Here is a 14,519-nt window from a genome sequence, read left to right as displayed (position 1 = left end):
CCTACGCTAAGCCGATACGTTAATACTGTGAGGGAGATCCCGATCACGCTCATCCCCATCGCTCTCACCATCGCGCCGAACCGGAGGTAGAGAGTAGTCCGGGACAACCTCAGCTATTGGTTCACGAAATCCGATAGCTTTGACGATAGAAAACGGACGAAGGTTGGTAGCACAGCGAGGTGTAACGGGTGTGTTAGTTATACATACTACTAGGTCACAGCAGGGGTGTTGTGTTATACAAGGGAAAAAAGAAAAAAAGCACCCAAGAAACATTCTACTACACTTTTGTCCTAATGTTGCCCTGTAAATTCAGTTCGGCACTCATTGAGTCTTTCTTCCAAACTCAGCAGCCTCCAAAACTGTCCACTGACTGCCAAGAATACTGAAGTGCAAGCACAACCATGCAAAACAAGAACCACATGTATCAAAACTGCAACTACTCGACATGCTGCCGAGTGTTCAATTGTTTCATCTTCTTGGGTGACTGGCACGGAGCTCCCCATCCTCAAAAGCATGCGCTGTCGTGGCTGGCACTGCGCCGTAAAGGCCAGTAGCGCTGGTAGCGTGACAACACCAGCGTGCTTTCAATATGCAGGAAAATATCAAGTAACAACACCTGGGAGTGCAATGATTACACGAGCTTGTAAGTTATGCAATATGCAAATATGGTTTGTACAGAGCAGTGACGGCCACTAACTACTTAACGTTGTCCGTCAACATAAATCCCTTGTAGTGTTGTTGGACACCTAAATATGAATCACAAGCATTGATAAACTTTGGCTCAGGCCACTGCTACGATCGTCAATTACAAAGCTTGCAGCGGGATTCTTTCTGCGCCTACTCGATAAACTAAGTTGCTGAATTATTTCACATCAAATGAGGCTTCACTAGACGAGTAAAGCTTGCGGCAAAATCGGAAGTAGTTGGCGCCTGCAGTAACCTAACTACTGTAGTTAACTACTCCACGTAGTAGTTTAACTAGTAGTTGCCACTACATTTCTGCAAGTAGTTGATAACTACTTTTTAACTACAATCAGGTAGTTTAACTACTACCCACCACTGGTACAGAGACTATTACATACTATAACAGAAAACCATTTAACTTACCAGATGACGTTGCTGAATGAGGAGATAACAGAGCGCCTCCTGGGGAGCGGGACCCATGAAGGGGAGATTCCCCGTGCGTTGGAGAGATATGATGCTGGCCGGAAGTGTTTGACACCCCCGGGGAGACGGCCCCCGTTGCCAGTTGCCGCGCAGCCATTGGGTTGAAAAAGGAGGGTGGTAAGCTGGCCCGTGGACTCCCTTGGAGCGTTGTTGGAATGGAACCCTGACAAAAACAATCCAACGTCAATGTTGGTCACTTTTGCCCAGAAAAATACCTATCTATGCCGTAATTTCCTCAGAATGAACAGCGAACAGATATGGGAACCTCTTGTGCAGAGAGAAGTACCGTTTCGTTTGCGGAAATATGTCTGGTGTCTGAATAACGCTGCGCAAATTACTAATAATTAAGCTAATTTCGACTCTTATTTTATTCTTTCCGCAGCTGTAACTGCGCGTGCCAGTATTAAAAACATCAATTACAATATGTGTGTTATGAGCCGTATTTGTATGAACATACCTCTTTGGGTTGATGAACGGGTGAAGAGGTCAAAGAACACAGTCCCGAAGATGAAGAAACTGGACTGGCTGGCGTGGGAGACTTCAATAAAGATGTAAGGAGGGAAGTAGATGCTGCTGGAGGCGTTAAAGGAGTTACGGTCACTAGAGTTGGGGACGGATGGGATCTCTGGGGCGTTGACATGACATCTCCGTCGCTCCGGTGCACAGATGTGGGCAAGGGGCTGGACACATCTTCCACCTGTAGTAAATGCTTCCAACTTCAAGCGACAGTCCAAGCTCAAACTAAGACTAGGACACTGCTGTTTTGCATGATTACATTTGATACTTAAAGGAGTACAGAGGGCCATCCAAAAAAATTTCAGATTAAGACATCTGATGAAAGTGCATGTGTCATTATACCGAATAGCGCGAGAGGTTTTGATGTGCGCAATTTCTTTCCCAGAAAAAAAACTTGCATAAACGTAGCTCCGCGCCTTCACCCTTAACTCGCCACTCCAGCTATAACGAGGATGAGGAGGTACGATGGCACGTCACCGATGACGGCATACGGAGACTCGTTCTGGTTCGCCGGTCAGTGGGGGTCAGCGCCTTGTCCCTTTGCTGCCGTAAACCTGTTTTGCCAGTTTTCCCGGAGAATTGGGGATAGAAGGAGCGGCCGAAGCATTACCGAGCAAGGAGAAAGGCTTTATCGGAACCCTGAACATCCAAGTAGCGGACGACAGCGGAGTAGCAGACAACATTTCTCCAGGCCAATCAGCGAACGTTCTCCTTATAGTGTCAGCGCGAGGTTCCAGGCAGATCCAGGTTCCACGCACGGTCGTTGGGCACGGTCGCTTTTTGCGGCGTATTTTTAATTCAATTTCTGCGATAATTATGACTCTGTGGTGTAAATTACTTCGCATGGTGCATCTTACTGCCCTACTTAACAGTTTTATAGGAAGAAAACTGGGTGTTAAAAATGACTTCTGTGCTACTTTAAACCATTGTGCAATTTCATGGAGTTCCCTTATCATTTTTTGCTGCCAGTGAGTCTCCCCCACACTGGCAGTGCAAGCGAGGGAGGTCTAGTGTACACTGTCTCCCAATACCAGGGGTCTCTCCACTTACACCTCTGTTGATCCTTCCTGTGTTACTGTTTGTTTGTTGACTGTTGGTCCCTGAACTATGCAGGATGGCAATGGCGATGCTTGCCGTCTGTGGAGTTTAATTATAAATAGGGCCAGACTTTTTGGATTATATTGTTCAGAAGCACTGGGGGGTCAATATCAGGTTATAGTATTTTGCTTAAATAATTCAGGTGTAACCGGGTTGAATCGAATCTTATACAACGCAATTCGGGTCGAGTCAGATTGTGTCAGGTGTAGATCTCCGCTCTGCTCGGCATAATATACATGACACGCTAGTGGACACAGAGTATCGATGTATCAGAGTATCAACAGAGTATCAGAGTATCAATCAATCAATCAAATCAAATTTAGTATATTCATGTAATGAGGTAGCAGGGTCTCTGTTGTGCCATTTCGTATGGGATACATATGCATTTGCGACGCAGTTTCCAAAGTTCTGTGTTAGTTCTGATGAATCTGGATCCTCCTGATCAAGCAGTTTTCAGGGAGATATCGGGTTAAACCCTGTTTTTGCTGATTTGAATTGGGGAGGAACATGGAGTGCAACCCTAAAACGTCGGGCCTTTAGATAGCTTTCTGGGCTCCTTTAACCCTTAAAAAATGAATTTGACATCTGCTCTCCTAAACATGCTTCGGCTGCTCCTATCGCCTCAGAGTCCTTCGAGAACCTTTTTTCTTTCCAACTTTTTGTCTTGCCTGTAAGCCAGTGCATCGTCTTGCAAGAGGAGAACACCTTTCCATAGCTTTGCGCACCCCTTTTCTATCAAAGCCCATTTAACCGACAGAGCAAGCTACGGTAGTATCCTGCATTAACTGTTTCACCCTTCTGGAGATAGTCATCACAACGCCTTCCTTGCACCAGAAAACCATGGTCATGACCCTTCCCACTGATCGCCGAGTCTTGAATGTCTTCGGCCTCGGAGAACCATAGCGCCGCCATTCCGTGGACTACTGTTTTGTCCCACGATAGTGATGTAACCATGTTTCATCAACTGTAGTTCAGTCACTCAGTTGGCGCTCAGTTAGGGTTGTTTTTCATCGGCATTCAAACATTGCGGCACCCACTTGGCTGACAGGTTCTGCATACCTAACACTCCATGAATTATAAACCCAATGCGTTCTCTGGATATGCCGAAGGTCTCCACAACTGTTTTAGCCGAGATTCATTGATGTGCCAAAATGAGGTCACGGACGCAATCGGTAATTTTTGGTGCTGACAGCGCTGGAAGTCTCCTTGGCATACCGCTTCTTCACGGTTGAGTATGTCTGGCACTCGTCACTTAATGTTTGCATCATGCACTCATAGATTGGAGCTGTCTTCTGCATGAACAGGAACTTCATGACAGACCGAAGTTCAACTTTTGAAAAAAATTCATGGTTGTCGTCAACACAGTTCTGTTGATAGCCGGAGTAAAAAATGAACACTTTGCATTACAAATCTACAATTTCTCTTCTTCTTCTTCGTATTGCTCTTTGTGTTTATAATCACGAGATCGCGTTTGTATATCTGGAAGTGGGTCCGGTTGTGAACTTTTCAGCACGCCCTTGTAGACTGACTCACCTTGAGTATAAATCTACTCCTAATTATTATTAATATCTCAGCAATAACAATAACATCTCCAAGTGAGTAACACCTCCAATATTTTTTTTTTTTTCTAGTTTAGAAGGTTCATGCAAGCCAACAAATCTGAGAAACTGTATGATGACATGAGAATGTGCTCCAGAGCAAATACCAATAACTATTCCTAAGGCCCTTGTAGTTTATCATATCTACAGAACCATGAATCCGACAGATTGTTCTACAGCCAAGTTTTCATTCACTGACACACATGGAAGATCTTCGTACGACAATTAACTGGTCAGCTGTTTTGAAGATCTTAATGTCAAACAACTGGTAAATCGTAAACGGAACAGGCATATTTTTATAATGAGCAGAAACACACAACAATTCCGAGGGTAGACATCACGCCCGTGACATTTAATGTGCCTTACCTCAACACTCAGCGGTGAATCGGCAACACTGTCAGGCTCGCTATGTTCGGACTGTGAACTGCTGCGGCGCACCTCATGGGTCCCCCGTGCCTTCTTGATCTTTGATCCCGTAGCACGAGCAGCACGGATCGCTGCTAACTGGATTTCCCTGTCTTTAACCCATTTCTGGAATTCGATCTCGGCTATCTCTTTGGCTCGCATTTCACTGCAAATGGCAGAGCAATATAGGAAGGCCCTTTAAGGACAGAGATTAAGGGAAGGATTTGCATCCTCTAAACAAATGAGATATAAAGAAAACAACTGTTATAGCAGAAACGAGGAATTTTGCACCGTAAGTACCATAAGGCACAATTTAAGCTGTGAATGCACCATTTTTTGAGCTTCAAAATGTATGACAAAAAAAAAAAAAAAAAAAATCATAATAATAGCAGAAAGAACGAAAACAACAAGCATGCCTCATATGTTATCCTCCTGAACCAATTATTTAATGTAAAACAGAACACACAAGACATGTTTTCCACTCAATGTTGGAACAAAAATCCTAGGGTCCTTCGAAGACCTTTTAGGGCTCAGTCGTAATTTTGTCTGGGATGTAAAACACGGTTTATGGACAGGACATCAATATTTCACAAAAATAATTATAAGTCACAGGTATCACATGACAGAACACTGTGCAATAGTGATCAGTCCACAAACATGACTGAGGGCTTATGCATATTATATACATATCATAGAGTAGAACAGAAGGCAGATGCAATGGATGGCACCATTCACCTTCTAGCACTTCTAGTTTCCTACTTTCTGATTGCTATTGCAATCAGTGGTTCCAATCTCTTGTGATTCCAAAACTATAGCTCTCACTTCGGATAAGCAAAATTTGAGCTGCAGCTCCACAAGGATAAGACAAAGATTAAAAATCAACGGTTTTCAAGAACTGTGGTAAACCTGTAGCTTTCCCGACCCTGAAAGCAGCATTTTCGAATTCCAGGGTATTCAAGAGCTTCAAGGACCAGTGGGAACCATGCAAGAAAATCCTTTTGCTCATATTTTAATGACAGTCATTAAAATTAAGCAGCAACATTTCTGTTCACAAGGGCATTCCTGCCAAATTACACTTATCTACATCAAGTGGCTGGCTAAAAGAGTGTGTCTTAGTGCCCCAAAGTGCACTACCCAATAATTATCTGTGCCGATCTGAAGGAGGCACAAGGTAGAAGTAGTAACCTCAAAATTTTCATTTTGCACTTCAAAATATCGGACACTCCGCCTTGTAGAAGAACGAGCGTAATGTAGAAGAGAGCACAGTAACTTGGTCAACTTACTCTTGAACTTGCTTCCAGACTTCCTCCAGCTTTTCGTCCAGATGGCCTGCCTTGAGAAGGTCGAGCTCTCTACGATAGCGTCTACATAGTGAAGAAGCAGAAGAAAAAGAAAAAGAGAAAGCTTGACATTCCTGGTCACTTTGAAGGAGAGGAATGTTCATACTTATGTCTCTGCTGCTCATCCTGGATCACTTTTTTCAGCTCTTCTATTCTTTCGATCGTCAGCTTGCGGATGATCAGGGCGCCCGGAGTGTCGATTTCTCCGCGTTCTCCTCGTTTTCGCCTGGGTGTACGTAACCTCAATCTCAATTTTCATTTTTTGCATGCACATCAACAGCATAAGCCTTTATAATGGCGTTATGTACGAAAATACAGCAAAAAAAAGAAAAAAAAGAAAAGAAAACTGTAATGAATAACTTTGCAACACTTTCAATGCACAAAAACTGTTAACATTTAGGCTGAAAATATCTACGTAACTAAAATATTCCATGCATAGAAGCACCATCCGAAACAATGGACATATATACGAATGAGCAGTAACATCAAATCCTGCCGAAATGCGACTTATAGGGGCACTAAACCGATATAAGAGCAATGATGTAAGATCTGGAATATGTTCATTTAACTCTGAAACATCTTTTCTTAAATTATGAAGGTCCACAACGACGTAGTAGCGGGGCAATTACAAAACGCCTTGCGCACTATTTCTCAAACTTGCTCCACCCTCAACGTTCTCACAACGATAGGGTCTATGTCATTTTGACATTTCGTGCATAAGTGTTTTTCTCACAGCCACTAGACTACATTCACAAGGAATGTCCTACCACAATGCATCATTTGTACATCTTTTCCAGTTGCCTTCACTAACAGAAACGAGATTACTGGTATGTTATGAGCTGCACTTATTCTTCGAAGTGAGACCCCTCCACAGCTGCGGAGCCGCAACAATGCTAAAACAAAGAGGTTCGGCAGGTTCTCCCCCGCGGCTGACCTTGTGGGAGTGCGGGATTGGTTGACAATGCAGGAGCCTTCGAAACATCGGGACCCTTTTTTGAGCAATCTTTGCTTGGTGTTTGTCTGTTTTCCCCCCTTAAAAGGGGCATGCATCGTAATAGATGCAGTAAATTCAAAAGTCACAGATAGAGGTGTCCATAGGTGCAGATCTGTGCATATGTTTGTGTGACATGTTGGCTTGTGGATGGAAATCGAACGCTTACTAACCTGCATCGATAAAATGCCGGTACAGCTTGGGACAAACGTTCACGGAGCACAGCACACATGCATTCCTTTGTCGGACTGTCTCCATGGCAACGAACAGGAGTGGACAAAATTAAAAACAGCTGTCTCGGTTGCCCCGTCACGTATTTGTAATTCGTCGACTCGTGTTCAGTATTGGAGGACACACGAACGAAGAAAAATATATTCAAGTGCCGTGTTCTGTGAACTTTTGTCCCAAGCTGTACAACCGCACTCATCCGCAGATATCTGCAAGTAAGCATTACTGCCCCTGCAAGTGCTCCCTTGATGCAGCTGCAACTGAGTACTTAGTGAATCCAAAAAGGTGTGTTGAGGTACATCATCCATAGTGTAGCTGCACAGCTAACTGCTATTACTATAGAACTGTGGATGACTGATCAAACGCATGAAGCAAATCAAACCGTCAGAAGCTAAAGCAAAAAAGAAGCAAAAAAATAACCTGTAGAAATATTACCGGAATTATATAGTACACATTTGTCTCATACAATTCATATTTTAACACTTTAATTCAGCGTAAAACACGTGCATTCTAGATATCCTCTGGCACCTCCCCCCAGTACAACATTGACAAAAAGGTGCACTCACTTTGGTGATTCAACTTTTTCTAAGAGATCAAAATACTGCAATGCACAGTTCTGAAAAAGAAAGGAACAAAATAGCACACAATGAACTCACACAGTGAAATAGATCTTAAGAATGCAGAACAAACCTTTTGCGAGAACCAATCATTTGGCCGGTTGTTCTCTCCAAATGGTCGAATTGCTCTGCTTACGGACATCCTATCGCAAAAATAAACAAAAAGTGTTGTGTAGGTTTATCATATCAAGTTCAAGTTCAGGTGTTTTTTATTTTCTCAGCTTGTGCAGAATTAATGCCGTACAGATTTCAACAGAGTAATTAATATACATAAAATGACACGACCTAAAAGGATCAAACGCCATAGGCGTGAAATTGACCCAGTATTACATACACACCTCAAGCTAACTATCGGCCGTCATCAATGGAAAACATACAGACAGACAATGGCCAGTATTTCAAACATCTGACGCGGAACGAAAAGAACACCAGCAACAAAAACAAGGGGACCAGCATCTTACCCTTGAAACAAAATTAAAAATTACAAGGTATTTTTACACATAACACATAACGCTTAACAATTTGCAAGTATGGATACGGAGTGGAAGTGAGTTCCAAACTTTAACAGCAAGATATTGGAATGAGAAGTAAATCTAGTTTGTTTGAACACTGGGCAAAGATAAAACAAAGAGTCCTAAGTTCCTTAATGGAATTACACAAGTCTTACTCTGCAAGCTTACATATGGTATCGAAACAAGGCTGTATCTCAACTTATAAACAATTGCACATAATCTACGCATAAGCAATACGTGAACTGATGGTATATTAAATAGGTTATATGCAAATGAAACACTTTCTTGTGATGACAGCGATAACATGGCGCGAAGCACTTTATTCTGAGCTATACACTGGGTGTATCGTGGATCAATGTGTCAATGCATAGCATTCTATACCATAGGATACATAACTTTGGATATGTGACACATAAACCGTTAAGTGATAGCGGAAAAAGAAATCCAAGTTTGACAATCACGTATATACTTGCATATATTTTTTTACAAGCGTGCGTGACATGTCCATGCCATAAGAGATGTTCATCGAATACTTGGCCTAGTAATTTTACCGATGAACGTTTTTACGATAGTGTGTGTACAGAGGACTAAAAGTATGCTATGTAAAGGAATGTGCATTTGCGGTGGTTTAAATATGACATGGGAGGATTTGGCTGGACTGATGACAAGTTGATTGTGGGGTTAACCAAGTATTTAACCTTGCAAGAACGCTATTAGCTTTTCTATGCAAGTCCACAATATCATGACTCTGTAAAAAAAATTGATGTGTCATCTGCATACAAAATTACTTGTGTATATAAATAAAAAAACAATTCGCCTATATAAGTGAGGAATAAAAACGGGCCTCGAATTGATCCTTGTGGGGCACCGGACGAACTGACACCAAGGAGTGAAGTCGCTTCCCCCCCCGAGTTGTGCAAATTGCCTACGATTCTGCAAATACAGCTACGAAGTAAACTAAGAGCGACAGTGCAAACTCCGTAGTGCTCCAACTTCACACATAGCAATGGGTGATCAATGATGTCAAATGCTTTCCGGAGGTCCACAAAGACGCCCATAGTTAAAAGCAGTGATGGCCACTAACTACTTCTACAGTAGTTTAACTACAACTACTAACTACTTTGCAATGGAGTAGTTTAACTAGTAGTTCAACTACTTTTCAGGGGAGGTAGTTAAAACTACTTATTTAACTACTGCAATGTATTTTAACTACATCTATAACTAAACTAACGGGCAAAAATGGGAGAAGTCTAGCACTCGCAAGTGGATAACATAAGTATTTAAAGAGATTGACACCATGATTGATCAACACCAATCCCATTCTACAGTGTTCTTGGACACCTAAATATAAATTGCAAGCAATGAAAAAAGTGAAGATTTAGTACACATGCATGGCACAATTGCTCTGCATCTCCGTTCTCATCAAACAAGTAGCTCGAAGTAAAAGTCACAAGCACAATCGTGCCGTAAAGCTTGCGGCAAAATCGGAAGTAGTTGGCGCCTGCAGTAACCTAACTCCTGTAGTTAACTACTCGAAATAGTAGTTTAACTAGTAGTTGCCACTACAGTTCTGCAAGTAGTTGATAACTACTTTTAACTACAATCAGGTAGTTTAACTAGTAGTTTAACTACATGTAGTTAACTACTGGCCATCACTGGTTAAAAGCTTTGAATTTATATTATGTTTAATCAGTTCGCTGATAGAAAGAGCAGCCAGTTCTGTAGATTTGTTTCTTCGGAACCCAAACTGATACTCTGATAATAGGTGATGCTTTATCAAAAAAATCCTCAAGTCTAGTAAGTAGTAGTCGTTCTATTATTTTTTGCTGACCATGAACAAAATGGATATTGGCCTGTAATTGTCCGGTTGTACCTTGTTACCTTTTCTTGTAAATGGGACAGACCTTCGCAATTTTTATTTTGTTGGGAAAGCGTCCTTCATTTATTAGCTCGTTAAAAATACATGAGAGAGGTGTAGTTATAAAATGAACTATATTTTTGATAAATGAAACTGATATTTTATCATATCCCACTTGGTTTCCTTAAGTCTGCAGATAACTACTTCTACCTCGCCAGGACAGCAAGGTGAAAGAAAACATGTGTATACATTGTAGGATGGCAGAATGCGATCTGGTCCTTCATTATCAACAGGTGCTGGACAAACCCCTAAGAAGTATCACTAATGACGTACGCATCACTGCTTTTGGCTGCTGGGAAGTTCCATCTCAAATCAAACAAGCTGTGACATTTGGTCTCTTGAATTGAGGTGAAAAAAAATATATGTTGAACTCATTGGTGAGTGAAGAGAAATTGATTAATTTTGAAATTTCTGCATGACGCGATTTGTGAGTTGCGAGAGAGGGAAGAACTTGCCTTTGAGGTGAGACAGTCGCGAGTTTGAGCGCTTCTTTGCCCATGGCCAAAATTTCTTCCTTACAACTCTCCACTTGACATGCAGTGGGTGTACACACTTTTAGCGCTGTATCTTTTTCCATTTATCCGCAAAAAAATGACAAAGTTGGCTCATAGAGCAAAAAAGAGCTGCCTTCAGAGCGGCTTCCTGGACCACCTACGAGGCGGATAAAAATCAGCCAAGTACCATTTTACAGCTCGTTTACAGAGATTTCATATGACGCCTGGTTTAATCTTCAGCTCCGTTTGTTACGGAAAGGGCACTTGCCCATGCAGGACAACACCTCGCAAAAGTGACGAATTTCAGCCGTGTTCATCTAAAAAACCCCACTGTAACATCATACTGTCTGCGCCTGTTTTTTCTTTTTTTTTTTTGTGCCAGGGCTTTCTTCTTTTGTAGATGGTAAACATGTTCCCTAGGGGAAGATTAGGAATTGAAAGGGTGACCGTGCACGTGAGGGATTTCATTGTCCCGGCAGAGTTTCCCTGTGTGCAATGTTTTTTTCAGAGCCCCGAACAGCTGACTAGCAGACGATACTCTGAACTAATCAGCGAGCGCAGACGATGCCGCGTAAGCGCAAGGGCGCGGGCTGGTACTGCTCTCCACCGCCATTGCATACGGTCCCTTTCTACTGCACACTTTAAATTCAATTTCTGCAATAATTATGGCTCCGTGGGATGAATTACTTTTCATGGTGCATTTTACTGGCCTACTTGACAGTTTTACAGAAAGAAAACCGGGTGTTAAAAATGACTTCTGCACTACTTTAACCTTACTACTACTTGTGCAACTACTTTTACTTGTTCTTTAATATGACCTCTGACGGCGGGTTCGTTCTGTCTCGTAAAGCTTTGGCTTGCTGAAAGCAGAAGCAGAAGGCCTTTGTGAAAATAAATTTCTTCTTGTACAACACAGTAGTCAGCACAATAGAAACCATCGGGACTGTACAGTGAAGATGCCACTGAGGCAGATGTGAAAAACAGTGTAACACCAGTGCTAGGAACTAGAAAACATACAAATATCTACGAACAGAAGCAAAAGGGTACACAGCGCTTGTGAGTCCAGACCTATCGTGGGAATGAACACAAGCCCAGGCCATCGGAGAAAACCAAGGAAACATGACGTGCGTTGTAATCTGATTAGGGCCTCAGCCATGGCCGTACCATGCCTCTACAGGAGACAATGGATCAGATTCGGAGGTGCCAGATGTAGATGTTTTGTTTGGGCAAGGTTCACAAAGGGCAGCACAAATTAACCTCGAGGATATGAAACACAACAGGAGGAGGGCTATGCCTCCACGCTGTCCGCGGTTACGGGATGGCATGAAGGATCGCTTTTATACAGTTAATCTAAAAATCGCACTGACTATACTGATAAAGATCGAATTTCACGTTTTATTCTACACATAGTTCATGTATCCTTCTAGATTCTATTCAATTTTGGAGAGTTTTTTTTTTTTTTTCAGTGAGTTTTTGAGATAAATGCGAGTGGAATTTTTATGAGGTGTTGTCCTGCATGGGCAAACGCCCTATATGTTGCAAATCCAGCAGAGGATTAAACTGGGCATCATTCGAATGCATACACCCATTACACGGCAAGTGGAAAGTTGTAAGGAAGAAAAATTTTGGCCATGAGCGAAAAGGTATTGTGGCGGGAGGCACTCAAACTCGCCCGCGACTTTATTTCTTCCCCCTCTCCCAACTCACGAACTGCGTCACGCAGGAACTTCAAAATGCATTTATTTTTCTTCACTCACCAATGGCGTCAACTTTTTTTTTTTTTTTTCACCTCAATTCGAGAGATCAAACGTCACAGCTTGTTCAATTTGAGATGGAACTACGCTTGAAAACAGCATGCCACTGTTGCTACAATGTATCTGTAAAGTCCCAAACTTATGCACTTATCTTCCTTCTTGAAATTAAATGACAGAAAAGTCTGAAATTTCCAAAATTACAGATGCCTATATATAGCATGCAAACTTATTCGCAAATAAATACCATGAAGATATAACATTACCCCAACATACATCCTAAATGCCAAATATTTTTACTCAATAAATATGAGTACAAATATATCGTATCATATATACGAAGGGAGTTGCCTCAGGACAGGAGCCACCGATATTTCGAACAGAGACTGTTCGAAATATCGGCGGCTCCTGTCCTGAGGCAACTCCCTTAGTACTTCTCTACCGGTTTGCTGGATTTCTACCTATCATATCATATAGTTGGCCTGTATATAGGAGCATCATATTCATAGGCAAACAGGTGATACAGGTGATCTTTTCCTCTGTGTTAAACAGTTCACCTTAAACAGAAAGGCTAAGGCCACTTGATGCAAGAGTAAGAAAAATCTGAGCACTGATCATGTGCATTGATACTGCTAAAATAATTACCTAATGAAATGGCAATGAATGCACAAAACAAAATGGCCTCATGTCCTTATCATCATCGCTGCCTCAAAATAGCAAGGTCATGAACCGTGCTTGCACAGCAATTTCAATTGATTTTGTGCCATTCTCTCTGCATACTTGTCGTAGCAATACTTATGTATTCTAGGACATCAGACAAAGTGAACAAAGTAATAATAATAGAAAATCGAAACAAAAATGACAAGTTTAGAAACACATTCTTCAGGGATTAGAAACCAAGTCTGTTTTGACACTTCATGGGGAAATGATATTTTGTTTTTTTGTTTTGTTTTTTTCTGGCACAGTTACAGCATTATTCATGCGTGTAGTAGAGTTTGGTAGTTGTGCAAAGGCATCTACATAAGTTTATATCTTGCATATATTTGTGTAGTAGTTTTATTAAAGCTCCATTCTGCCCAATGGCAAAAGAAATGAAAAGAGCAGAGAAAAAGTTTACAGCATCACACATTCTTGCCGACTTCGCTCTTCTTCGACCATGACACGTATTTTGGGAACATGACAGGAAAATTTTATTTCCCTCCTCTTCATATACCACCACGAAAAAGCTAGCAGAACTATTTGTTTTGCACCTGAACTACTTTTGTGATATCATAGATGTCAACTTTAAAAACGTGCATTCACAACATCACTTCGCCATACGAAACTGTGGTCGCTCGTCACCACGGGAAATTTGAATGACGTACCAATTCTGGTCCCCACTTCTGAGTACAGATGAGGCTAAACAAAGCCTTTCTCGTGTCGACCATACATCTGTGGGTGTCTGCTTCAACCGGTATTCTGCAACAAAGGAGACGATGAATACATGACAGATAGCATTGCTCAAATCATGGACGTCTACAAACGTATAGACATGTTTTCCATCTGTACTAAAGCTCGCATCAGCATAGCGAATAACTATGGACTGACTTGAAAGTATATAAACGTAACATTCAACCTATTTATTGTATAAATTTGCATCGCTCGGAAACGATGCAGCGAAACTTCCATATCTGCGTAACTGCAACCGCACGTTACTGATTTCTTGGCAACTATAAACATTACAAACTACACTCCGGTGTGTCGCACTACAATGCCAAGGCAGTGGCATGTTGTCATACGAGGCACACATAATGAATTAAAAATTTCAAATGAAATTGGTAAATAAAAAGTCATACTTGAAGAACACGCCATCTTGTTCACCCGATCTGAGCGCCCTCTATATTG

The 14,519-nt window shown here is 41.8% G+C and overlaps 1 protein-coding gene across 1 annotated transcript in view; it reads right to left on the bottom strand.

Moving 5' to 3' along the window:
* LOC135377421 (bromodomain-containing protein 8-like) overlaps positions 1–14,519 on the bottom strand; it is a 25,897-nt gene extending 11,378 nt beyond the window's left edge. Inside the window, exons 1-9 of the mRNA XM_064609810.1 lie at positions 14,471–14,519; positions 14,000–14,093; positions 8,034–8,103; positions 7,910–7,959; positions 6,231–6,350; positions 6,068–6,148; positions 4,746–4,950; positions 1,625–1,864; positions 1,108–1,330 (exon numbers count right to left, since the gene is read on the bottom strand). Of these exons, the coding sequence (XP_064465880.1) occupies positions 1,108–1,330; positions 1,625–1,864; positions 4,746–4,950; positions 6,068–6,148; positions 6,231–6,350; positions 7,910–7,959; positions 8,034–8,103; positions 14,000–14,093; positions 14,471–14,486 (1,099 nt within the window). The 5' untranslated portion in view covers positions 14,487–14,519. The remainder of the gene's footprint in view (positions 1–1,107; positions 1,331–1,624; positions 1,865–4,745; positions 4,951–6,067; positions 6,149–6,230; positions 6,351–7,909; positions 7,960–8,033; positions 8,104–13,999; positions 14,094–14,470) is intronic.

This window comes from Ornithodoros turicata, chromosome 1, assembly GCF_037126465.1.
Source record: "Ornithodoros turicata isolate Travis chromosome 1, ASM3712646v1, whole genome shotgun sequence".
NCBI lineage: Eukaryota > Metazoa > Arthropoda > Arachnida > Ixodida > Argasidae > Ornithodoros > Ornithodoros turicata.
This window is presented reverse-complemented; position numbering and strand designations above follow the sequence as displayed.